The sequence below is a fragment of the Orcinus orca genome, chromosome 4 (assembly GCF_937001465.1).
Source record: "Orcinus orca chromosome 4, mOrcOrc1.1, whole genome shotgun sequence".
Classification (NCBI taxonomy): Eukaryota; Metazoa; Chordata; class Mammalia; order Artiodactyla; family Delphinidae; genus Orcinus; species Orcinus orca.
The window spans coordinates 140,887,036-140,914,563 of record NC_064562.1 but is presented as its reverse complement, the minus strand read 5'-3'; the positions used below and the strand labels follow the sequence as shown (position 1 = coordinate 140,914,563).

General features: G+C 36.3%; 1 protein-coding gene across 7 annotated transcripts in view; it reads right to left on the bottom strand.

Annotated features, from left to right (window-relative positions):
- Positions 1-27,528, bottom strand: part of LARP1B (La ribonucleoprotein 1B) — a 135,274-nt gene that overhangs the window by 94,251 nt on the left and 13,495 nt on the right. For 2 of the 7 annotated variants that reach the window (XM_033419411.2, XM_033419416.2), the window contains exons 2-12: positions 26,784-26,842; positions 26,350-26,409; positions 24,176-24,350; positions 21,934-22,071; positions 18,520-18,624; positions 17,462-17,605; positions 17,053-17,218; positions 12,921-13,065; positions 8,026-8,200; positions 4,439-4,611; positions 1,906-2,271 (exon numbers count right to left, since the gene is read on the bottom strand). In XM_033419411.2, coding sequence (XP_033275302.1) covers positions 1,906-2,271; positions 4,439-4,611; positions 8,026-8,200; positions 12,921-13,065; positions 17,053-17,218; positions 17,462-17,605; positions 18,520-18,624; positions 21,934-22,071; positions 24,176-24,350; positions 26,350-26,409; positions 26,784-26,842 — 1,706 coding nt within the window. Of the gene's footprint in view, positions 1-1,905; positions 2,272-4,438; positions 4,612-6,456; positions 7,453-8,025; positions 8,201-12,920; positions 13,066-17,052; positions 17,219-17,461; positions 17,606-18,519; positions 18,625-21,933; positions 22,072-24,175; positions 24,366-26,134; positions 26,180-26,349; positions 26,410-26,783; positions 26,843-27,528 lie in introns of those variants that run through there. The other 5 variants (XM_033419409.2, XM_049709465.1, XM_033419410.2 and 2 more) reach the window with 5 other exon arrangements.

Genomic DNA, 27,528 nt, shown 5'->3' with positions numbered 1-27,528 from the left:
CCCTTCCACGCCCAGGACCTAACACAGTGTCACACACACAGGAGTTTAATATATATTAAATAATTGATTCCTCTCCCTCTAAACAGACTCTCAGAAAAAGTACAATTCTAATGAGAAATTATATGTTGAGCACAGAATTAGAAACAAAGGAAATAAGTAACAGGAGTGTACATAGGGATCAGATAAGACATAATTACGAGCAGACCCATAATGCTTAAGAGCCATATAGCCAAGATTACTTTCCCCGGACTAATATTTAATGGCCAAGGCAATAGATGAATGAATTAAATTTAATTATTGTTGTCTATACTTTAAAGCAAATAATCATCTATCAACAGGATATGTTTCTCAAGGTGACCTGAAAGTTCGTTATTTGGCTCTCTGAAAATATTTTGCCACAGAAACAATATTATACACAGAGGTTAGGTTCCCCTGGTTAGTTCATAATGTTTAATCTGTAATTCATTTATCCATTTTAACAAATATGATTGAGCACTACTTTGTGCCAGGAACTGTTGTAGCTGGAGATACAGCAGTGTACAAAGTAAGACAAAAATCCCTATCCTCATAGATCTTACATTCATGAGATGGAAACAGAAAAGAAGTAAGTGCAATATACAGAATGGTAGATGGTGAAGAACAAAGCAGGGCAGAGGGATAGGGAATGGAGGTAGTACAATTTTAACCTATTATTAGTTTATTTTCTATCTCTTTTTGTTCCCGAAAGGATTTAAGTTAGATGTTACTTATAGAACTTAAGTATCACAAATAAAGTAACAACCCTTACACAAGGAAAGATTTTCAACCAAGAAACTTTATAAAAACACACTTCCTTTCCCATAGCAGTAGGACAGAGAGAACTGCTCAGGCTCTAAGTCACTGACAAGCTACCATATCCTGAGGCAGGATCTCCAGAAAGGCAGGGGCTAGAGAGGAGGGTAAAAGCAGTGATGGAGAAATTCCAGGAAGAAAAGAAATGAAGACTCAAGAAGGAAAGCACACACTTATTGATGCTATGGAGCTCCACAGACAGCCAGCCCCTTCTTTCCAACCACGAGTTGGCTGGCTTTCCTTTCTAGAACTGTATTTCTGACCAAGATCTCTTTCCTATTTGGCATATTATACTTATATAACTCTTCCCTCATTATTCTATCCCTAAAACAAATATTTAATTTTGGGGGCGGGGTTCTGATCAATTTAATGGCAGAAAAAGATCCTTTTTAATTCCTATCTATAACATTAAAAGTCATATAAAAGGAACGCAGATAGCCAGTAGACTACTCTGGCACTCTCTTACTGTACCTTAATAACTGGGATAGGTACCAGGAGGTGGGGTGAAACGCAAGAAGATAAAAAATTGGAACAAGGTTTCAAACACCACTCCCAGCAACAAAGTTATGATTGGACAAGGAGAGACAATCAGCCAGTTTAATCTTCTATACTTGTCAACAACCAGTTCTACAACCACAGAACATGCACTACAGACTAAGGTGAGAAGGACACAAGGGGCAACAAAAGTAACTCCTTTGTGAAGCCCTGCTCATATAGCTAGGGTGATTAGCCAGGAAAGGAAAAAGCATATAAACTAAGCCTGACCATAACTTTAGATTTTATTCCTTCTTATGAGAAAAGGCCTTCTTATTATTTTCACCTGAAAAAAGGGTTTTTAATCAGTGAGTGTTAATATTTATTTTTGTAATTAAAGTACTTATCTCACTGTCATTTTAATAAAATAATTTTTCAGGTTGTGAATATCAGATATATTTCCAGGAATTTTTCAAATTAAATATAATTTATTTATATTCAAAATTTCATAAAATAAACCCTCAAGTTTAGGAAAACATAAGCAGCAATGTGCCATCAAAACATAGTATCAACAGAAAGATGTTGATCAGAAACAATTACCTTTACGGCTGTGTGTTTGTTTTCATCTTCTTCCATCCACAAATCCTGCTCATAATAATATAAGCCATCATTGATAACTTTAGCAAGTTCAGATGTAATTTTTGCCCGAGATATGTGGTTGCCTGTTCGATCTCCTCCAGGATGTTTTCTCATGTAAGGTGGTGTCTGAGTTACAATCAAAATCTTGTTTAAATCCTGGTCATCAATTTCATAATCTGAATCATTATCAGACCAATCAGTAAATGTGTTTTTTCGCCCTTCTATTTGTTCCATCTCTTCATCAAATAAAAAATCAAGTTCTTCTTGTTCTTGTTCATCTGGAAGATATGGTTGATTTGATGCCTCTTCAGGTAGAGGTGGTGATTCCTGAAGGAAGAAATTGGTATTTTATATAAAAACATTGTTATCACTTTTACAATAAATGTCACATAACAACGTTAATGTAAGTAATATCAAAACTGTATGCTCGGGCTTCCCTGGTGGCGCAGTGGTTGAGAGTCTGCCTGCCAATGCAGGGGACACGGGTTCGTGTCCCGGTTCAGGAAGATCCCACATGCCGCGGAGCGGCTGGGCCCGTGAGCCATGGCCGCTGAGCCTGCGCGTCCGGAGCCTGTGCTCCACAACGGGAGAGGCCACAACAGTGAGACGCCCGCGTACCGCAAAAAAAAAACAAACAAAAAAAACCCTGTATGCTCAATAACTAGATTAGCAGTCAAACTGTAAAAGAAAATCATACCAGTATTATTCCAGGCCAATAAATATAAAGTAACTGCTAAACAATCAGTTTAAGATTAAAAAAACCCACAAAGCTGAAAAAAGAAGGATTATATTAAAGACTCCTTTAGAGTTAGAATGGTCCTTAGTACCAACTTGTTTTACAGATGAGGGAAAAAAAAAGGCCTAGAGATGTGACGCTGTTTGTCCACAATTGCAGAATTAGTCCGGACTAGAACAACCAAGGACTTTTTTTTTTTTTGGCCATGCTGCATGTCATGCGGGATCCTACTTCCCCAACCAGGGATTGAACCCACACCCCTTGCAGTGGAAGTACAGAGCCCTAACCACTGGGAATTCCCAGAACAACCAGGGTCTTCTGACTTCCAGATTCAATGATCCTCCCTAGTCTCAAAGCTTTTTACCTCACAATTATATTAATACCATAATTTGCCAATAAGAAAACAAGTATAACTATCAGAAGATCAGAAATTTTTATAATTTTCTGGAAAGCAGAAATCAAATGGAATTATATTAATAATAAACATGACTAGAGGAAATAGAAATCTAAAACCCGTATCAAGGAAGGCTGGGACTTCCCTGGTGGTCCAGTGGGTAAGACTCTGCACTCTCAACGCAGGGGGCCCAGGTTTGATCCCTGGTCGGGGAACTAGATCCCACACGCATGCCGCAGCTAAGAGTTCACATGCCGCAACTAAAAAGTGCGCATGCTGCAATTAAAAAGATCCCACATGCTGCAACGAAGATCCCGTGTGCCGCAACTAAGACCCGGCACAGCCTAAATAAATAAATATTATTTTAAAAAAAAAAAAAGGACGGCTACAGGGAAGGCAGACACCATTGATCCCTCTGGGGTCCTAAAAAGTTTTAAGATGGTAGGTACAAAGAGCAGGAAAGGCCTATGTGACAGCAATCAAAATACGGGGGCTTCCCTGGTGGCGCAGTGGTTGAGAATCCGCCTGCCGATGCAGGGGACACGGGTTCGTGCCCCGGTCCGGGAAGATGCCACATGCCGCGGAGCAGCTGGGCCCGTGAGCCATGGCCACTGAGCCTGCGCGTCCGGAGCCTGTGCTCCGCAGCGGGAGAGGCCACAACAGTGAGAGGTCCGCGTACCAAAAAAAACACAAAAAAATAAAAAAACAAAACAAATATTATTCAAATATAAACTAATTTCAAGTAAAAAAGGTTAAAGCGAAATATTCTTAAATCATATTCAGAAATAAGATAAATTTTAAAAAATGATACAATATTATTTATTTTCAATTACTTAGTAACCCATAAGCTTTACTGAAGGGCAATGGTTCCAATTTTTACCATTTTTCTTAAAACTTTTCCAAATTTATATAGGTACCTCAAAAACAGTGGCCTTACACTCCACTCAGAATTCATCACACTTCGGACTTCCCTGCTGGCGCAGTGGTTAAGAATCCGCCTGCCAATGCAGGGGACACGGGTTTGAGCCCTGGTCTGGGAAGATCCCACATGCCGCAGAGCAACTAAGCCCATGCACCACAATGACTGAGCCTGTGCTCTAGAGCCTGCAAGCCGCAACTACTGAGCCCACGCGCCTAGCCCACGCGCTAGCCCACACGCCTAGCCCTAGCCCGAGCTCCGCAACAAGAGAAGTCACTACATTGAGAAGCCCGTGCACCGCAACAAAGAGCAGCCCCCACTCAACGCAACTAGAGAAAGCCCACACACAGCAACGAAGACCCAACACAGCCAAAAATAAATAAATTTTTTTTTTTTAATTTCTAAATAAGATATATCACACTTCACTTGGGTCATAACAACTTACCTTCAATTTCACTGGGGATGGACAATGTCTCTTTTTTACTTCTATCCAAGGTTCTGAGTCCAAGTCGGGCAAACTGGCAGACAAACCTCTAGACATTGCTTGAAGATTATTTGTTTCAGTGTTTTTCTTTGGGCTCAGTGGACTTCCAATTCTTGGAGAATTTGGGGCAGACTCTAAAATTTTAAGTTAGTTCTATAGTTAAAATAATGGTTTTCTTACTTATAACAAACATTTTTTCTTTACTTGGGCATTTTCTTTCTTCACAAAAACATGATAAATCAATCTCAATTATAATCTTTCAATGATTTTCAAACCCAAAGGGGTTTGTAAGATGTATTCGAGTGAAGCCAATGAATAATAACAGGAATGTTATCAATCCTTATGCAGACACATTCATTCAAACTTCTCAAGAATATCAATGCAAGTCACTTACTAATTATGACAATACATCTATTTGGGAGTCAATTCTCTGTGAAACCTTAGATTCATTAATTGTAATGAAATTAGGGAATCTTAAATGCTACTAAGCAAATAAAATTCGTATTTTATTCAAGGCAAAATCAATCCTTCATTGTTCTGCTAGGATCTATACTAAGGCGGCCAATACTCATACTTTTCTCATCTCCTTTGCCTAACAAGGTTTACCTAAATGCAGTTTGGCCCTTGGCTCGCAGTGAATACTGTGAAGACTAGAATGTCATGTCATTAAAGTGCAATGTCCTGGTAATAACAAAACATTTTACAACTCTGCTGGAATTAAAAATGCCTTTCTCCACACTTTTAATCAAAGTAATTATATGCTCTATAAAATACAAATCAATTCCTTTATAAATTTTTTTTCAGAAGTCGAAGAATATTTAAGTTATAATGCAATATGAACTTGCTTTGGACAAAAAGTGTTTTAAAAACAAATTTATACTGTAAACTTCTAAACATTATTTACTCCTCAAAGCCAATTCCCTGAAAATATTGCAAAGTTGAATACTACAGAGAGAAAGTTGAAATAAATGAACACCAACAATCCTAACTTACTAAATGAAAATGCAAAGGCACATTCCAGGAGTGAGTTTGAGAGAGTAGTCCAAGATTTTACTTTCATCTACTACATACGAGAATCAGATGGATTTATTATCTTCTCCATGGACACACAAATCCAGGCTTCAACAACCAGATTACTATATTGCTTTAAAAAGAAGTATAATGATTCATAACAGAAAACACTCTAAAACCGCACTGTTCAATAAAATAGCCACTAGCTTTGTGGAGCTACAGAGCACTTGAAATGTGGCTAGTGCTGAAATGTATTCAGGATAAGTGTAAAATACACAGCAGATTTCAAACACTTGGTACAAAAATAACACTGGTCCATAATTTTTATATTAATGTCATAATATTTGGGTATATTAAAAGTAATTTCATTTGTTTTACAGCTTTTAATGCTATTAAAAATTATTAGGATTACATGTGTGGCAAACGTAATATTTCTATTGGACACTGCTGCTCTACAACTTAATGGTACATGTCATCAATTGATCCAAAAAATTAGTACAAGTGAAAAGGTTTGGGCTGTCAGTATTAATACTGAAGTTATAGGAATGAAAAAAACATTAACTCTAGAGAACCCTATTCCTAATACTATGAATCATCTCTGTTCATGCAGTAAATAAAGCTTTAAAAGTAGACTAGGAACCACCACTAGTAACTGGGAGAATTAACTAAATTAGTATGTATAGTTCATGTATACACGATTAGAACAGTATCTGGCACAAGGTAGAGAAATTAGTATCTACTATTTTTAACACAGAAACTGAATTTTTAAATACCTACTTAAGTTTATGATATAATCATCTCTAATTGCTCTTTAAGCTTGAATAATGTTTCTACCATGAAGTTGTATGTTTCACAATATTCACAATACATGTGCTTATATTGGGTTGGCCAAAAAGTTCGTTCAGGCAATATGTATGTGCATGTAAATAAGTATATATTTTTTTAAAAAACACAAAAATGTACAAACATTGTGATTTTATTCTTGTAATTTTATTAATAATGCATAAATGGTTAATGAACAGGCATCACCAACTTGACTGACCTATCTTAGCTACCCTGTGGAAAAAGTATTTTCTATTTAACAACTGACCAAATGCCTCTTCATAAGACAGTTAAAAATGTCATCTTGGACCCCAAGTTTACACAATAACTTAATCTAACTTACCATCAGACATTGTATTCTTTTTTAAAAAAACCCTAAAAAATGTCACTTGAAGTTCTTCAACTTTTAAAACACCTGCCCAAGTTGCTTGCTAGGTGTAGAGGCACAGAGGGCTGACAATCAAAGAAACACTAAATAAAAATATCTGTGAGACTGTCCATCAGTGCTTTATTGATGGGAGGTCTCTACACTGGTATATCAAAAATACATTCTGAAGAGTAAAAAAAAAAATACTCTCATTCGTTTCTTAAGTTTCTTATCCCTTAGTGTCCACATTAATAAATCTTATAGTCCATGCGAAACACTACGACAACATGTGAATTATACAATGTACACTATACTGTGAAGAGCAAATCAAATAGCAAAGGACCTAACAATCTGAGAAATTCCACTCAAGCCTCTCTATTTCTGCTTTATTGATCTGGACACAAGTACATAAGTCTGGAAGGAAAAGACAGAATCTTGCAATATTTCCAGAATGATAATTAACTTTCCCACCGTGAACAAAAGTAGCACATGCAGCCCAGGCTAATTACAAACAAATGGGCAGCTCCTATAAAAACAACAGCAGTCCTCTGGTCTGTCTTTCATCATCATCACAAAGGTGTTTATCTCCACTGTAGTGTTGGCCCAACCTCCTCCACAGGAGTTGGGAGTAGACATTCTTGCACAGAAGTCTGGTCGCTTTCATTTCTGCAGACGATTTGTTCCAATGTTTATAATGATATTTCAGTGAGTCACCTATTCCTCTGCATATTCCGATCAAATGACATCCAAGAGCATCAGTAGATCATCACCCTGACTGAAAAAAGTTTAAGCACACATATTTTTTCCCAAGAGGGAATGTCTTAAAAATGATCCAGGAAAAAATTCTTAACATTAAAGCAATTTTTGGAAATTCTAAATACCACTAATTCCTTAATATATAATTACAATAACTTCATAAGAGATCCCCAATTCTGATTTAGAATATAGGTCATCTTGTCATTTCAAGACAAAGTTGAAGCACATAAGAAAAAAATTAAAGGAAGGCTACCCCCACTCTTAAGACTTTTAGACTATTCCAATCTTACAAGGGGAAAACTGGCAGAATACATCTATAATCATTTAGTAAAATTAAGAAGATAGGTAGAAACTCCACATGTGACAAAGTAGACAAATAAGAATAAATAGAGCAGAGCTCCTCCCATAATTCTTAAATCCCTATTTAATTTATAACTTTCTGCGGGAGGCAATATGAATAGAATTTAAAGCATCATAAGTCACTGGGTTATCTTTAATTGTCTATTGAATCTATATAAACTTTAAAAAGGAAAGGTAAATTGGACTAAATAGCCCACTGTTATGCTGTTTGCTCTAGAAGAAAAGGTGTTACCTGTATGTGAACCAAAGGCTTGGCCTGGTACAAACTCTGGGCAATCAATCAGTTGAGAGAAGTCTGTTTGTGGCACACTACGTGGAGGAGGGCCCGGAATTGGCCATTTTTCTGGTTCTATCTTTTTTCTCATTTTCTCGTCCACAATTTCCACTTCTGTGCTATCTTTCAGTGCCTATAAATAGGAATTTTGAGTTATTAAAGAACATTCATTCAAAAAATTTAATTGTACCTCCTATACTTCTAATAACCTAAACATTTTTTAAGTCTGAAATCAGCATAGGGTATTACAGTTAATGTAATATATTTCTCAGAATATCCATGAACAGAACAGATATTAAAATAATTTGCCCCTGTAAAGTAACAAATATCCTGATTTAACATGTAGCAAATTATTCTAATTGTGAAAAACAAATTTTCAATTAAGGAGTATTGCATCAACTTGAAGCAAACTACTATAATTTTTTATTGACAATTTTTTCCGCTCCTATTTCCTTTAGTTTTCCCTTAATATCACCAAATAAAATTTAGGCATTATATTTAATTATTGTAATAAATACCACCATTACTGAATAATAAACACACACATGCAGAGATTCCTCATAATACCTTGTAAGTGTAAAGTAGGTTTCACAGATGAGGAAATTGAGGCTCAAAGAAATAAAGTAACTTGATAAAGGTTATGGACTTAGTATGAGGCAATAGTATGAGGCAATACCAGGACTCAAACCATTTATTATCTGTCCAACACGAGAACCCTCAGCCACTAGGATATGGTGGCTCTCAAAAATAGCTTGCTGGGGCTTCCCTGGTGGTACGGTGGTTGAGAGTCCGCCTGCCGATGCAGGGAACACGGGCTCGTACCCCGGTCTGGGAGGATCCCACATGCCGCAGAGCGGCTGGGCCCGTGAGCCATGGCCGCTGAGCCTCCGCGTCCAGAGCCTGTGCTCCGCAGCGGGAGAGGCCACAACAGTGAGAGGCCCACGTCAGCTTGCTGTAATTTAAGGATAAAATAAAACTAGAACAAAATTTCTTCCAAATAAAAATTACAGCCTTACTGAGCTGAATCTTCTCTGAAATTCAAGGATACTCACATCCTGAGAAACTAGAAAAAATACAAATATAAAAACTCAACATACAAACTGTTAACTTACAAAGATTAAAACTCGCTATATTTTAGTTGGAGAACACATTATATGTATTACTTTAAGTATCTTACACTTGTATGCCCTTAATATTAGTATCATACTTACTTCTCAAGTAAGTATATTTTCTGTAACTGGACATTACTTTAAAATTAGTATTAAAATTATTTAAAAACAAACTCTTTTGATGGGAATCAGGATACTCACTGAAAGAGAAGAGAGTCTGAAATATAGAATGAAGGAAATAAGGAAGAATCTTACAGTAAAGGGTCTGAGTTGCTGATATGTGTATTTTTTTAATGTATTTTCCTAGTTTTGTCCACTGAGTGTTCTAGAAGCAATGACACCCCAGTAGCAAAGCAGTATACCCAGCATCCAGATCTTGCAACAACATGGATGAATCTCAAAAACTACAAATGAAAGAGCCAGGAGACAGAAGAACTCTTATTTACACAAATGTAAAGAAAAGACAAAATAAATCTCTGGTAACAGAATCAGAAAAATGCTCTGGTTTGGCTGGGCAAAGGGTGAGGGGATGGGGGACTGACTGCAAAGGGCCACTAAGGAAGTTTTTAGAGTAATTAACTATATCTTGTTTGGAGCAGGCTTATACAATTTTCAAAACTCGAAATGAACACCTAGTAGCCCTGCATTTTACATCATGTTATTTACACCTGAATTTTAAAAAGAAAAAGAAAAATCACCTTAAAACTTTGCTATGGGCTTAAGTTTTTCAAAATGTTTTGGAAAAAGACCACCAACAGTGTTCGCTGGTATGTGAAGCAAGTCAAACTCTGAACAACAGTAGTTTTAATTGGTTCAATATCTTGGAAAAACGTTTAGCAGTATTTACAAAGGTAAGCTCGTGTATATATATATATATATGTTTGTATACACACAAACACACACACACACGCACATAACCTGTTACCCATCAATTTCACAGAAAAATAAGTGCATATGTCCATCCAAAAATATGAACAATAATAATGTTCACAACAGTCACATATTCAAGCTGTAAAGAACCCAGATGTCTATTAAAAGGAACCTGAAAAGAGTTATATTCATACAATTGAATACTACTGCAAAATGAAAAATAAACAACTGCCACACACAACAACAACATGGATAAGCCTTACAGAAATAACAAGCAAAAGTCAGATATAAAAGATTTCAAATAACTTTGATTATGTAATGCTTAAAAAACAAGATGAAGGACCTCTCTGAAAAGCAACTACTTTGAGGAGAACAGTGATTCAGACTAGGAGGGAGTACAAGGGAGCTCCCTGGGATGTTGAAAATGTTCTATCTTAATCCATGTAGCAGTAACACAAGTATGTACATAGGGGAAAGTCATTCTTAATCTTGTAACTTCTAATATACAATGTATAAGTTATGTCTCAATTTAAAGAAAAATTTTCAGGAAAAAATTCAAAGTTCTTTATATATAGCTATTGAATGATCTTCCAATATATGCTGTTTTTATAAAAGGAAGGGGTATAACAGTATATGTAGTAAAACATGAACTATCTCAGGAAGAATACACAAAAAAGAAGTAACACTACTTGCCATACCAAGGAAGGTTTAACTAGTTCACTGTTGGTGAAAGATGAGAAGGAAATTTTTCACTATATACCCTTTGAATCTTGAATCACAGGGAATTAATTCCCTACTGAAAAGAAAAGAACAAAAAAAAAACTCAAGAAGAAAATAAAGAAAACAGAAAGGGGGAAAGTTGTGATTCAGGCCTTAAAAGACTCATACAAAAACTTAAAAGGCTCACAGCATACACAAATTAAGGAAAAGATCTAGACAGAGTTAGACATATTTTTACTAAAACCAAATCTTGGTTATCTTGAACTCCTAAACAATAAGCTACAGTATACAGTCAACATTTCTGGGTGTCTGAGGGGTTTTTTCCTATTATTTTCTATTATTTCTATTATATTGTACTATAACTATGTTAAGTGATAACACTGCAATAGCCATCATATTACAATATACATATGTATCAAAGTAAAAAAAAAAAAAAGAAAGAAAAAGAGTGCAGTAAGGTGAAAAACAAATGGGAGAGGAGGAAACAGATTCAGTAAGTTTAGCTGTGTAGACACACTCAACCAGAGCAGATACGGGTGTTAGCTAAAATCTATTTTGCTTCTTTTGATAGTTTTTTCAAGACAGTTAAGACACTGTCACTGCCAGACACTGCCATTACACTGCCAGACACTGCCAGACACTGCCATTACACATTTCATACTCATAACAACCCTATGAAGTATGTATTGTTGCAACAATTTCCACTTTACAGAAGTCTCAGGACACTGCCTGAAGTCACAGAGCTAGGAGGATATGTATGCAGGTTCTAAAGCCCATGCTCTAAATCAGTATGTTTATACTGCAAAGCCTAATGAAGCCTTACCTTCTTAAGGGAAAAAAAGACATCTTTCCCACTGTAATAAGTGGTAGGTACATAATGAATGTTAAGTGAATTCAGACCTATGCTATTCTAAATCACTATGCTTATGTGTTTCTATGTTTCACAGTACTAGTATTTCTTACTGTAAATCAGTCACTGTGGTGACTTCGCTGGTGGCGCAGTGGTTAAGAGTCAACCTGCCAGCGCAGGGGACACGGGTTCGAGCCCTGGTCTGGGAAGATCCCGCGTGCCGTGGAGCAACTAAGCCTGTGCACCACAATTACTAAGTCTGCACTCTAGAGTCTGTGTGTCACAGCTACCAAAGCCCCCGTACCTAGAGCCCATTCTCCTCAACAAGAGAAGCCACCGCAATGAGAAGCCCACGCACCACAAGAAAGGGTAGCTCCTGCTCACCGCAACTAGAGGAAGCCCATGCAGAGCAGCAAAGACCCAACGCAGCCAAAAATAAATAAATACACTCTACAAAAAAAAATCAGTCACTATGTATTAATAATGCTAACCATAATGGTAACGCAAAAATTTTTTGTTTTTTTTTTAAAATATCCTTTCCCGGGCTTCCCTGGTGGCACAGTGGTTAAGAATCCACCTGCCGATGCAGGGGACATGGGTTCAAGCCCTGGTCCGGGAAGATCCCACATGCCGCGGAGCAACTAAGCCCATGTGCCACAACTACTGAGCCTGTGCTCTAGAGCCTGTGAGCCACAACTACTGAGCCCGCGTGCTACAACTACTGAAGCCCACACGCCTAGAGCCTGTGCTCCACAACAAGAGAAGCCACTACAATGGGAAGCCCACGTACCGCAACGAAGAGTAGCCCCCACTCGCCGCAACTAGAGAAAGCCCACGCACAGTAACAAAGACCCAGTGCAGCCAAAACTAAATAAATAAAATAAATTTATTAAAAAAAAAAAAAAAAGAACACAACTAGAAAGCCTATTTTAAATTAGCCTTCTTTATACAGGAAAAATTCTCTAAATTTTAATAATTTAATACATGCTATTTTATAGCAACCTGAAGACTAAAAGGACCAAGAACACCCAAGAGTGTTCTAGTTTGTGTTGGGGTTCAACCCATCTAAGAAGGATCAGGTTAAAAATAGGTGGAAACATCATTAAGTAATCCTTTGAGGGGTCAGACATTTATTTGGGTTTTATAAAATGGCAAAAAAGCCTTGAGATATAGTCTAAGCCTTAGGTAACTACAGATTGTTTTTGCTTTTTCCTTAAAATTGTTTAATAGACTTTATTTTTTAGAGCAGTTTTAGGTTCACAGCATGACTAAAGAACAGACTGTTTTTGTGTATGAAAAATTACCTCTAAAATGAGATTAAGGTTTGTAGTGAGGGCCTGAACACGGTGGAAACCAGCAATCAGGGAAATAGGCAAGAAACCTTGCTCATCCATCTTTCTCCTAAGAAAGAAGTCCCGTTCCAAGTTTTCTATACTGAAGTAATATTCACTGAAAAAAGAAAGAAAGAAGTAAATATAAATTTCATCAATTTATTCAACAGAATATTAAAATGTCTATGGCTTATAATATCGTTATAAAACTATTTTGATTTATTAATAACATTATATACATTTAACACAACATACATAGGGTAAATATAACAACAAAACCCTACTGTTAGTAATTTCTCTTACACAGGTAGAAAGAAATTTAGAATACTATCTTCCCAAAAACGTATTTCTTTGTTAGATCAGCTTTACCCAGGTATAAACAATTAACCATACTTTAAAACAGTTCAATAATTAACTTTTTAATGAGTCAATTAAGTGAAAAATTTCATTTCAAAGCTACTTGAACTTGCTTCATTTAAATAACAAAGTTAAACACATCAACAGACTACCTTCCAACCTTTTCTCATCACTGAAAATAATGGTATATTGGAAGTATTCTTTGTCAAGTTTACAGAGTAGTTTGTTTTCTAAATTGGCAGGGTACTGACATTGTTTAATACTTCTGAACCCTAGCATTCAGCACAATGCTTAGTAAAAACTGAGTGAATATGTGCACACAGATGCACACAATTTTATATTTGAATGGTTCACTATCTCCCCCCTTCGAGAGGCAGAACTATGAAAGACGTTAAAAGTGAACAGAAGGGCTTCCCTGGTGTCGCAGTGGTTGGGAGTCCGCCTGCTGATGCAGGGGACGCGGGTTCATGCCCCGGTCCGGGAGGATCCCACATGCCGCGGAGGGGCTGGGCCCATGAGCCATGGACGCTGGGCCTGCGCGTCGGGAGCTTGTGCTCCGCAACGGGAGAGGCCACAACAGTGAGCGGCCCGCGTACCGCAAAAAAAAAAGTGAACGGAATATACAGTTAAACAAAGAATATCTGCAACACCATGAGGTATATATATGGGCAAAAAAAAATACAGAAGCGACTTATACACCTTAATCTTCTCTCTAGGAAAGTATAGAGAGACGTGTAAATGAACAAACTGTATCATCAACGACTACAAGTTCCAAGATATAAAGATAATATGAAGAATACATATAATAATGGCATTTGAGAAACACATATTTAAATTACAGCCTGCATATAAAAAAGCATGAGAACAAGATTCTAGAAAAGCAGAAGAGGATAAATAGGGGGAAATGTAGAAAAGAATAATACAAAAGAAATACATGACATCAAATGATATGGCTTACAGTTTAAAAATCCTATACTGTTTCCAAATCACAGAGCAAGTTTTCAAAGAAGGGTGGCAAATGATAAGAAAGCACGCCAGCTCATATTTGGGAGTAAGGTTGGGTAACTCAAGATACCCTTGAATTATTTAGGTCAAATTCTAACTTTGAAGAAATAATCACCTACAACTGAAAACTGGCTTTGAGCTACCTTTCACTGGGTGGGAAAAATGTCTTATTTTAGAAATGTAAATACCCAAGTTGCTTCTTTATACTCTGATATTTATCCAACTATCAAAGTGCAAAGCTCCCTGAGATCAGTGAAATTCAACTGACATCGCAGTAACACTAATAAATCATTTACTCTTCTTAAACGCTAAAGAAAATAATTGAAGTCTTGAAGAAATTAACATTTTGATTTTTGTTATGCCTCAAAAGCCCTTTTCACAGTGCCTGGCATGTGGTGGGCACAGAATACATCTGTTCTGCTTTCTGTTACACTTCAAAAGCCCTTTCACGAAAGTGGCTAAAATGCAGTAGGCACATAATACATACGCATAAATTCGAAATTTTCAGACATTAAGACATGTGATTTAAACACAAAAGTGTTCTTAGACAAAAACTTCTCTGAATAATTAGTAAGATGCCTTTTTAATCTAGTACTCTGTGAGAAACACAGTATCTAAATAAATTCATAAATCACTATTACCTATAGTACACACTTTTTAAAACTTCTAACGGGCTGCAAACATACTTATGTCTAAATCTGAATGCCAAGAGACTGCTCCAGATAAAAATAATCAAGACCTTCCATTTTTAATATCCTGATATCAAAAATGTCAAATTATTAACATACATTTTCAGTTAAAATGATTTTAAGAACTCAACCATCCATAATACAGTTAAGCCTCCTACTTCAAATTATTTAGCATAATATTCCTGAAGTACAAGAAGTTTTTCAGTAACTTCTCAAAGAGGAAAATCCAAACCCTAATGAATAAGCCTATGTATGTTTGAGAAACCTTAAAGACACAAAGTCAAAAGCATGACTCCTCAAATCCAGATGTCCACTAATCAGAGAACAGTAACAGTGAAGAGCCATTCTAAACCTGGTGCTCTAGTATCTGCCAAAAACTCTGCTGCTAAATAATAACAAAAAAAGGAGTCATGCCCAATGCCATGTCTGATACTTTGTTCAGTATCCTAGGGGACATTATCATGTCCTACCTTAGAAGCTCTGGATTCTACACTGCATGATCAGAAATTTTGTCAACACTGAAGTAGCTATGCTCCTCCCTCACTTGTATGAGCATATTGGAGGCCGATTATCCTGACATGGAGTTGCATGTCCACTGTCAGGTCTCAGAAGGGACCTGCCAGCAAGAGTTACAAAGGAAGACAGGAATAGTGTTTTGAAGTTGATAGCCACATGCCAGGCACTTTCTGCCCATAAAAAGGCCCTTTTCTTCAGTGTTTGCATCAACTGTAACAAAAGAAGCAAGAATAAAATAAACAAGTTGCTTCATATTGTAAGCCAATCAAATCCACCATGAAGGCATCCCAGGAAGATGCCTGGTTAATGCTGATGAAGATATTATTTTCTATTAATGGACTAGGGTCCATTTTCTTTTTAAAATAAAGGTGGATGTTTTAAAAATGATTATGGGGCTTCCCTGGTGGTGCAGTGGTTAAGAATTTGCCTGCCAATGCAGGGGACACAGGTTCGAGCCCTGGTCCAGGAAGATCCCACATGCTGCAGAGAACTAAGCCCGTGCGCCACAACTATGAAGCCTGTGCTCTAGAGCCCGCGAGCCACAACTACTGAGCCCGCGTGCCACAACTACTGAAGCCCACGCACCTAGAGCCTGTGCTCCGCAACAAGAGAAGCCACTGCAATGAGAAGCCCACGCACCGCAACAAAGAGTAGCCCCCGCTCACCACAACAAGAGAAAGCTTGGGCGCAGCAACGAAGACCCAACAAAGCCAAAAAACTAATAAATAAATAAAACTAAAAATGCTTATGCCTTTTCAAAAATAGCCTTTTTCCTTCCCTTTATAAGGATAAAAAAAGGTTTAAATTTCAGTAAATTAGTTAGGCACATCACTTGGAAACACTTTTCTCACCACTATATAAACACACTATTTAATATGCAAAACATCCTACACAATACTAACAGGCAGAGGGGTTATTTTTTGCTTAAAGATAATACAACAAACTAATATTCTCCTAAACTTCAAGTTCAATATTCAGAAAGCAACTATTACAAGAACTAAAATAAAAAGTCTAAAACTAAAAAAGATTAGGTAGTCTCCTTTGAATACGTGTCACAAAGAAAGAGAACTTAAAAGTTAAAAAACAAACTTATGATTCTGAAACCAACTGTTATAAAAGTCAGAAGATGTCACCATTTTTTGCCATTTATGTTCATTTGCAAATTTTAATATAAACATTTATTTGCAAATAAGCTAAATTTCACTTGTTCAATTTCAAACATATGAAGTAGTTTTATATTCTTATATTTAATCATTCATATTATGCCATGACATTTTAACTAATATCCTTTAAGCAGAGAAGTACCTCAAGAGAGAAAAGAGTCTTATATAAATAACAACATGAACCAAAAATAAATTTTTTAAAATACTTTATACATGCTCTACTAACATTTCCTAGAAACAAAATATAAAATACTATTAACATATTCTAATTTTACTAATAAACAGCTTAGAAAATGTGTTATATTATCAGTGTTGTTAAAGTTTGATATTGCAATGGATTTTCCTGCCCCATCTCTTTATGTCTGATTGACTTACATTTGGCGTTTAATATACTCTTTAAGCAATGCTTCTTCCACAGGATACACCTGTACGCCTGTACCATCATCATAGTAATACATCATACTGGTATTAAGTTCTGTTTGAAATGGTTGACCAGTCCTTTCACCATGTTCTTGATAACCATATGAATAATCAAAGTTCACTTGATGTAATAAAGAAAAAGAAAAATGATCACAGATTGAAAAACAAAAAAAAAGAAATAGTTACTATAAAGAAAAATCCAAAGTGAAGTATCTCAAGGGGTAACAAACAAATACAAAACCATCTTTATTATCAGACACGTAAAATCAGTTAAAACAGTATATGGGATAGTGGGAAAAACAGACGACTTGCACACTTTTTTCAGTGTTCATTTAATTTAACAAAACAAAAAATCAAGTCTCACATCGAGGATTTCCTCTGCCTCTTCCTCTTCCCCGTCCTCGGCCTCTTCCTCGGCCTCTAAAGGTACCTCGGATATTACCACCCTCACTTCTCACACTGGAAACTTCATCTTGATCATCTCTCTTTTCTCTTTCACGCCTCCAACCTTTTTTAAAATAAAAATATTTTTATACATTCCAATTTGCAACTATGAAAACATGATTATCTTTATGAAAACGTGGTAACCACCCCTCCCCACTTTGTAACTAGTTATTAGTAACCAGTCATTCTTCAGAAAGATACAAACTTAAGAGATTCCATAGGAATTTGTCAAAATGTCTCTGGCATAAAAGACATCTTATGTATTGACATATAAAGAAGATATTCTGATAAGTAACATACTAAAAAGATAATGAGATCATTTGCTAAAACTGTACTGTTAAAAATTTAACAAGTTCCAAGACAACTGAGTTTTGTACTATATAAAACTCCTAAAAACAAAAACTTATTTTCACAATAATACTTATTTTCACAAATAGGAATTTTTTTAAGGAAAGGGTGTTTCTATTTAAGTAAAAGACATTTCTTTTAAAGAAAAAAGGAAATGAAAACTGGGAGAAGATATCTGCAGCACAATATAGCAATTACATCCAGAATACATATAGAGCTCATACAAATGTCTCTTATGCCCTCGTGCATCCTCTCTCTCTCTCTCTCAGTCACACACACACACACACACACACACACACACACACACACACACACACACACACACACACACACACACACACACACACACACCCGCAACCAAATAGGAAAAAATCATTAAAAGACTGGCAGGGCAAACAAGGAAATGCAAATAGATAATAAAAAAACGGTGCTCAGCCTCAGTGGCCTTGAGAAATGCAAATTAAGACAATGAAAGAGTATTTTTTTATCTCTGTCCCAGTCTGAAAAACATTTTAAGGTCCCATAATATCAATATTTTTTTGTTTTATTTTTCTGTTTTGTTTTTTCCTTTTTGGCTGTACTTTGTAGCATGAAGGACCCTAGTTCCCCGACCAAGGATCGAGATCAAACCTGTACCCTCTGCAGTCCTGCAGTGGAAGCACAGAGTCCCAACCACTGGACCGCCAGGGAATTCCCAATAGCAAATGTTGACCAAGACAGAACTTTTGTATAATGCTGGAATAAAAACAAGTACATTTCAATTTTGAAAAACAATTGGAAACAATCAAATAAGTAAAGGTATGCATACCCCAGAGACCAGGGTTTTTCAACCATGGCATAACTGACATTTTGAGCCAGATAACTCTTTAGTGTGGAGGCTGTCCTGGGTACTGTAGGATGTTTAGCATTATCCTTGGTCTCTACTCACTAAATACCAGTAGCAAGTTTTAGAATTTTAAAGTCATATTTTGTGGACAATTGAGTAAATATAACCATTGACTAGATTTTAGATGATATAATGAATTAGTGTTGATTTTCTTAGATGCTCCATTTTCTTGGGACATCAGTGCTGAAGTGTCACGATATCTGCAAGGTACTTTCAAATGATTCAGCAGATGGATGAATTGAAGATAGCAGAGTGACTAAATCTGGATGGTGATTAGACAGGGACTCACTGTACGATGCTTTCACAGGACAATATGCCTTAAAAATTATCAGACTTAAAAGATTTCAGTAGAAAACTATAAAAGCAAATGCTCAGGGAATTCCCTGGTGGTCCAGTGGTTAGGAATCAACGCTTTCACTCTCGAGGGCACGGGTTCAATCCCTGCTCGGGGAACTAAGATCCCACAAGCTGCATGGGGTGGCCAAAAAAAACCAAACAAACAAAAAACACAAATGCTCAGCCAACTGCTTCCACATATCCTCCTGTCCTCTCCTTTCTGAAACTTGAACAAACCCTGCTGAAATAATGTATCTGGGGAATGATTTTTTTTAATTAATTAATTTTATTTACTTATTTTTGGCTGTGTTGGGTCTTTGTTGCTGTGCATGGGCTTTCTCTAGTTGTGGCGAGCAGGGGCTACTCTTCGTTGCAGTGCGCGGGCTTCTCATTGTGGTGGCTTCTCTTGTTGCAGAGCACGGGCTCTAGGCATGCGGGCTTCAGTTGCGGCACGTGGGCTCAGTAGTTATGGCTCACGGGCTCTAGAGCACAGGCTCAGTAGTTGTGGCACACAGGCTTAGCTGCTCCACGGCATGTGGGATCTTCCCGGACCAGGGCTTGAACCCATGTCCCCTGCATTGGCAGGCAGATTCTTAACCACTGAGCCACCAGGGAAATCCCTGATGGGACACTTTATGATGGATGGATAAGGCTAACAACACCTGAACCAACTCAACCGCAACACAATCTGAAAGTAAGACACCCAGACATTTTATTCCTACTGCTGTGACACAAACACACTATGAAATATTCCTACCAAAAGAAAAACAAAAATAAACTGGATCTTAACCAAACCTCTAGTTATCATTGCCAGTTACACTTAGAAAAGACAAAGGAACATGTTAAGGAGTATCACAATAAAGCATTTAGCCAAATACAAAATATGGGAAATTCCACAAGACATATGACCTAACATATAGCAAAGGAAAGAAACATTGGTGGGACTTCCCTGGTGGCACAGTGGTTAAGAATCCGTCTGCCAATGCAGGGGACACAGGTTCGAGCCCTGGTCCGGGAAGATCCCACATGCCACAGAGCAACTACGCCCTTGCGCCACCACTACTGAGTCTGTGCTATACAGCCCGCAAGCCACAACTACTGAGTCCACATACCACAACTACTGAAGCTGGCATGCCTAGAGCCCGTGCTCCACAACAAAGCAAAGCCACCGCCATGAGAAGCCTGCGGACCAAAACAAAGAGTAGTCCCATATCCGCAACTAAAGAAAGCCTGCGTGCAGCAACGAAGACCCAACACAGCCAAAAATAAAATAAATAAATTAAAAAAAAAAAAGAAACATTTGGCAATTTCTTATTACGTTAAATATACATTTACCGGGGACTTCCTTGGCAGTTCAGTGGTTACGACTCCACGCTTTCACTGCAGGGGGCATGGGTTCAATCCTTAGTTGGGGAACTAAGATCCCACATGCTGCATGGCACAGCAAAAAAATACACACACACACACGTTTACCATACCACCTAGCAATCCACTCCTAGATGTTTACCCGAGAATCTAAGACATATGCCCACACAACGGTCTGTACACAAATATTCATGGCGGCATTATTCATAACAGGCAAAAACTGGTAACAAGCCAAATATTCACCAACATGAATGGATAAAGGAGAACATCCATTCAATAGAAAACTATTATGCAATAAAGAGGTAGAAACTACTGATATGTGGAACAACACTGATGAATGTGAAAATCATTATGCTGAGCAAAAGAACACAAGAGGATATAATTTATATTACACAGTTCAATTTATATGAAATTCTGAAAAGATAAATCAAATCTGACAGAAAGGAGACTCGTGGTTAGGGGACTTGACAGTAATTTCAGTGTACTTTAATATATATAATTATTAACTCAGTAAAGTTGACTTTTTAAAGAATGATCCAGAAACCACCCAGAAGAGGCTTCCACTAGCCAACTCTGGGACAATTTGAGCATCAAATTAAACAATCATGATAACAATTTCAACCACTGAAAACATAAGAAGCCTTTAGTCCACACTGATAATAGGAAGTTGTTCTTTACAGTGGAATGCCAGCTAATAATATAGAAAGAATGATGCAGTAAGACAAATACTAGTATAGTGAAATTCTGAAGATTACCTATTCAGCATTTGCAACCATCATGGTAATAATCAGGCAAGAATAAAAATCACCAATGGAAACTGAAGCTCATATGAAAAGTTTGATGAAAAAATGGGTATTCCCACAGTCTCAAAGTCTCTCTCCACAAATTACATGTTAATTACCAAGGGGAAAAGGGTATCTTTAAAATAAAGAAACCTGGAGTACCTCATCTTAACCAAGTGCTCAAAGTTAATATCACCAATAATAAGATAAACCAATACCACATGTGTTTTCAAGTTATACACTACAAAGAAAACCATTTAACTTTTGCAGTATTCCTGCCAAAAATTTATAACCCAAATCCAATCATCAGAAAACCCAAAGGTATAAGTATAGCTACCACATTACTGTCTTAAAGCCTTCAGAAAAAAATCAACGTCATGGAAGACAAAAGCAGAAGAATTATTCCAGACTAACAGAGACAACTAAAAGCAATGTGTGATCACAGATTAGATCCCAGAAAAGAGGAGAAAAAAACTGTAAAGGGCATTATTGAGAAATTCTGCCTGTGGATAGTCACAGTGTATTACTGATCTTACGATACATACCCTGAAGGTATTTAGGGTTAAAGGGGCACAATGTCTGCAACTTACTCTCAAATAGTTTATACTATACATGGTTATTAAAATAGTAAGATTAAGACTAGATGAGTCATTTTTCTCTTAGAATGTTACTTACTTCGTGTGTCATTTCTCCTATTGTTATGTGATTTATTTGCTTCAGGTTGACATCTTGAGCTATTCCGGGACCCTGGTCTTTCTTGACTGTCTGGTCTTACATCATCTAAGTGGAGTGGTACCCACTTGTGCTTATTAGCTTGAAGAAAACAAAATAAAATCATTTAATGACAATGCACAATTTTCATTAAAGCTTTGCAATTGTGAAAGGACTCTAAATTTTAATTAAATAAATGAAAGACTTAATTTGTCCTTAAAGGGATTACTTGTAGAGTACCAAAATGATTTTCTTCTGCTCCCCCAGCTCTTTAATAAACTTGTTTGGGCAAATAATAAGTTTCTAAAACTCAAGTGAAAAGCCAGTGATAGAGTATCATTGGAATTCTTTTGCTTTTAAGTGAAATGCACACTCTTCTGTTTAATTCTGACAAATAAGCCATAAAAAATATTAAGTGTACACACTACTTCCATCTAATACTTGATACTTAGGCTTTAGAACAGGGTATACCTGATAACTGTTTGACCAGTGATTCAAAACACTTTTAGTTTCAAATCACTGCCTCAAATATTAATTCATCCAGCATCACTACTAATGAAAGAGCTTTTTCAAAATAAAGTTTAAGTATAAAATCTAACTGCATTTGATAAACCTTTGTATAGCTACTACACTTTTTCCTAACTTCTTAAGAGATACAAGCAATTTAAAGCTTCTTGTTGACTAAATGATAGTGTAATTAATTGTTATATTTAGTATAGTGAAATTCTGAAGATTACCTATTCATGAATTCCATAGTTAAGGTTTCAAAATATTCAGTCTTCTGCCCACTATATATTTCAACTAAAACAAAAAGACTCATGGGCAAAGGAAAAACTATCAAAGTAATTAAGGGAATATTAGTGTACTAATTTCCTACTAATACTGCAAACTACAGACAGATAAGGAAAAGAGAATATGAAAGAATCTAAAAACTCCTTAAAGTCTATACTATAAATTCTATCAATGAGATACTTTGGGCATAAATAAGCACTTAAAGATAAACATGTGTGCTCTAAGGAGAGTCAATTCATGACCCGATTATATAAAATTACTTTAACTACAAACACCTGCATTTTAGTGTTGGCTAATCAGTTTTAATTGAAACAACCAACAAGGAAGACAAATTTTAGAGCAGGATAGGTCTTGTTACCTGTATGACTTCTAGACAGTCAAAAAGACTACTTATGTATCAAAGGAGCATGAAAAAGGTAAGTGATTAAGCATTCAAGAAATGGGGAAATTTTTTGTAACAACCACATGGTTGTCCTACTGCCACCACTTCTGAGCAATTACCCTTGGCATACTATATAGAGTGAGCCTCATGATTACCCTGCAGCTAAGGGTTATAATAGTCATCAAAAAAGAAAAAATTCAAGTAAGTGCTCAGTACACGGCAGGCTGTTAGTTCCATTATTAAAGAAGTTGGCTGGCAACTACTTCATCATGAAATGTCCCCTCCCATGCCCCATCACCTCCAAGAATTAAAATGCTTCAATGGCTTCCCACAGTACTTAAAATACCAATTCCAAGTTACCAAAGCCCTGAATAACATGGACCTTTCCTACCTCTCCAATAGCACCCCCTGCCCTCTCCCCAGAGTTCACTTTGCCTCAGCTACTGACCTTCTGACAGTTTAAAGAACTTTTCTGCCTAAAAACCCCTGAAGACACTTTTACTGAGACTCAGAACACTGAATGAGAATATGCTTTTACCAATTAAATCATAATCTGTCCCTAGACACATGAGAAGTTCCTAAAAGAATATGGAAAAGGATGTAAAGACAATATTTTTTTCCTTCAAAGAGTAATGGGGGAATGCAATGAGGAAAAAGAGTTGACCAAGATTGTTCTCAATTTTGTCTCAGAAAAATATTTTCTCAAAATTTCCTGAAAAAAAGGGAGCCGTTCCAATGCAGATTTAAAAAACAATAGTTATCATACAACTTTCCAAGAATATATCTACACCCACCTCTATAGGTGGAATTTAAATCCATTCTTACATAAAATACAAGTCAAACATAGAGAGGAAAGTCTCATAGTTCAGAAATGCTACAAAAGAAAATCAGTTACCATTGTAGATGGTATCCTGAAGAAATCCAAACTACTAACTGGTGACTACCAGGAATCAACTGATTAAATACAATTCTTCATTACTACAACTCTCTTCAAAAACTTAAAAATCAAAATGAAGATGTAAACAAACTAACCTTTCTTTCGTTGATTACTTGACTGAGCCTCATCCTCACTGACATTTTCACCAGGACCATCTAATTTTGTTTCCCGGCTTTCTTTGCTTTCACTGTTACTTCTCTTTTCAACCTTGTCTTCTCTTTCTTTTCTGTTTTGTGGCTTCTTATTTCCTAGGCTGATGACACTCTGACACTGCAAAAAGGTTTTCTGAATGAAATAATTTTCTTGAACATTTTCACTAACATATCCAAAAATCTGTGGTAACACCTTACCTAAATATCGCAAAAAGAATGACAACTTTTAACAAAACTAAAAAACTACTTTACAAAAGACACTGTTAAAAGTCATTTGAAAAACTGGAAGAAAATATTTGCTGAATATTTGATAAAAGGACTTGTATCTAAAATATATAATGAACTCTATAATGCAGTAAGAAGAAAACAATTGAAATGTGGGCTAGAGTTGAACAGACACTTCATCAAAAAGATATAGTGATGACAAATGTACATGAAAATGTGCTTGACATCATTAGAAAAATGCAAATTAAAAACTATAGTGTGATACCACTATACACCTACTAGACTGACTAAAATTAAAAGGCTGACCACATAGAGTATGAGTGAGGCTACAGAATAACTAGAATTCTCATACACTGCTGGTGGAATAAAAAGTTTAGTAGTTTTAAAAGTTAAATAAATAGCTACCATAAAATCCAACCATTCTACGCCCAAGAAAAACAAAAGCATTATTCCATGCAAAATTTTGTACATAAATGTTTATATAGCAGCTTTATTTTTTTTTATAAATTTATTTTTGACTGCGTTGTATCTTCGTTGCTGCACGCAGGCTTTCTCTAGTTGTGGCGAGCGGAGGCTACTCTTTGTTGTGGTGCGCGGGCTTCTCATTGCGGTGGCTTCTCTTGCTGTGGAGCACGGGCTCTAGGTGCACGGGCTTCAGGAGCTGTGGCACGCGGACTCTAGAGCGCAGGCTCAGTAGTTGTGGCGCACGGGCTTAGTTGCTCTGCGGCATGTGGGATCTTCCCGGACCAGGGCTCGAACCCGTGTCCCCTGCATTGGCAGGCGGCTTCTTAACCACTGCACCACCAGGGAAGTCCTGATATAGCAGCTTTATTCTTAATAGCCAAAAATTGGAATCAACACAAATGTCCACCAATAGGTGAATAGCGTTATATCCATACAATGGAGTACTACCCAGAAAATAAGAAGGAATGAACTACTAATACGTATAACATAAATAAATCTCAAAATAATTAAGCTAAATGAAAGCCAGAAAAAAAAAAAGGATGCATCCTGTATGACTCCACTTACATAAAATTGTAGAAAATGCATTGTAAATCAACTATACTCCAATTAAAAAAAAAAAACTGTAGAAAATGCAAATTAACTAAGTGACAGAAAGCTTATCAGTGGTTGTCTGGGATGATGGGGTGAGGGGGTGGAATGTGACAGGAAGAATTACAAATTAAGTTCATTATCTTGTTTGTGGCAAAGGTTTCATAGGTCAAAGCGTATCAAACTGTACACTTTATATATGTGCAGTTTATTATGTCATTTATACAACAACTAAGCTGCTTTATAGTTATAGTTAGCTAGTTTTAGTTTATAGTTTTTAAACTACACACCAATAATTCTGCACAAATTACAAACAGCAAGATGTACAGTGTCAAATGAAACCACGTAACCAGATACCATATACACTACTTCTCTAAAAAGAGTTTCGATAGAATATCCCAGAACATCTTTTAGAACTTCTTTCATAGATAAATTAAAAATCCATTTACTGAACATCTCTTGATATGATATATATGCATATATATGCATGTGTATATAGAGAGTTAGGACTTCAACACATTGAAAAGACTGTTAACTCAAAGACAACATATATAGAATACATTCTGAAACACAAAATGGGCTTCACTTAGACACATTAAAAAGTAATCTATTTGTAGGCATTACGTGAAGCTGACAGCATGGTACCCCATCCTTTCCAAATGTGTGGTCCTGAGAATACAACCAGATGAAGGCAATGTGATGAATGAAATCAAGGTATCTGAAAAATGGGTATTTTATTAATGCAATTCTCTAAATTTGAAGTAAAATAAATTCAGCATGTTAAAATGAGAATACCTTCCCTTTATTTAAAAAAAAAAAAGTCTTAAAACAATACTCACTTCAGTGTTCACTAATTCACTTGGTGTTGGCCAGTTCGACATATCGCTGAAATCACTAGCCTAAGAGGTAAATAAGTGTTATTCTGCAATTTAGAAATTTTAAGTAGAAAAAATATTTTCTAAAAGTGAAAGCAATTTTTAAAATCACCCTCATTCAATTATATGCAGGCATTTGCAAAAATAACGCAAAACCTTCTCCAAACAACAGAACACAGCAAGAGGAATGTCTTACGATCCAACTTGTGGCATGAATAATGACCTTGATTAAACTGATAGAGACAGGATAACAGAGGCATATGGGGATTTGGATAAAGGTTACAATTTTCTAGTATATTAACTTTAAACTAACATCAATGATAGAACAGAAAAATACACAATAATCTAAGAGGAGTTCCTTTCAAAATAGTTAAAAACTATTTCTTGTCATGACATACCTTGTTGGATTTCTTTGTCTTGAGTTTTCCTGCTTTTATAATCTGGGGGGAACTGAGCTCTAAAACAAAACAAAACAAAACAAAAAAACATGGAATTGTTTTTACAACCACATCATGCAAAATATTTAACAAAATAACAAACCAATTTCAGTTAAGTCAGTGGAATAATCTCAACAAAATCCAAAGTTCTGAGACTCAAATTCCTAACAAGAAATCAACTACATTTCAAATGTAGATTCAAAGTGGTCTTCAGTGTTCAAATCAAGATGTAGAAAATATTAAGTTTACTTACACTGAACTGATAGACCAATCCGTTCACTAATAGAATGTAACACGGAAAAATTAGCAATATAACATGTTTTAATACAGTAAAGTTAGTGAATCAACTCCCAACGGAATACATTTTTCTATATATATTATATATACATATAAATACATTCACATGCATCAAGGAGCATGCAGAAAATAAATCAGAACACTTCAAACTATTTGTCGTCAGAAAACAAAGTTTGGCAACTGTAATAGGCTGTATCTAGATCCAAGCCACAAAAAAAAGAAGCGATCTCTGTAAAAGTTTGTACAAGACTATCATGGTATCATCACTTGTCCCTCTTGAATAAGAACACAAAGATTGACAAATATAGTCTTCATTGTAATGAAGCTTTACAGTGTCTTGCATCTTGATTCATTATCTACCATGATGATCATCTAGCTAAACATGACCTAAATATTAAAAAGCAGAATA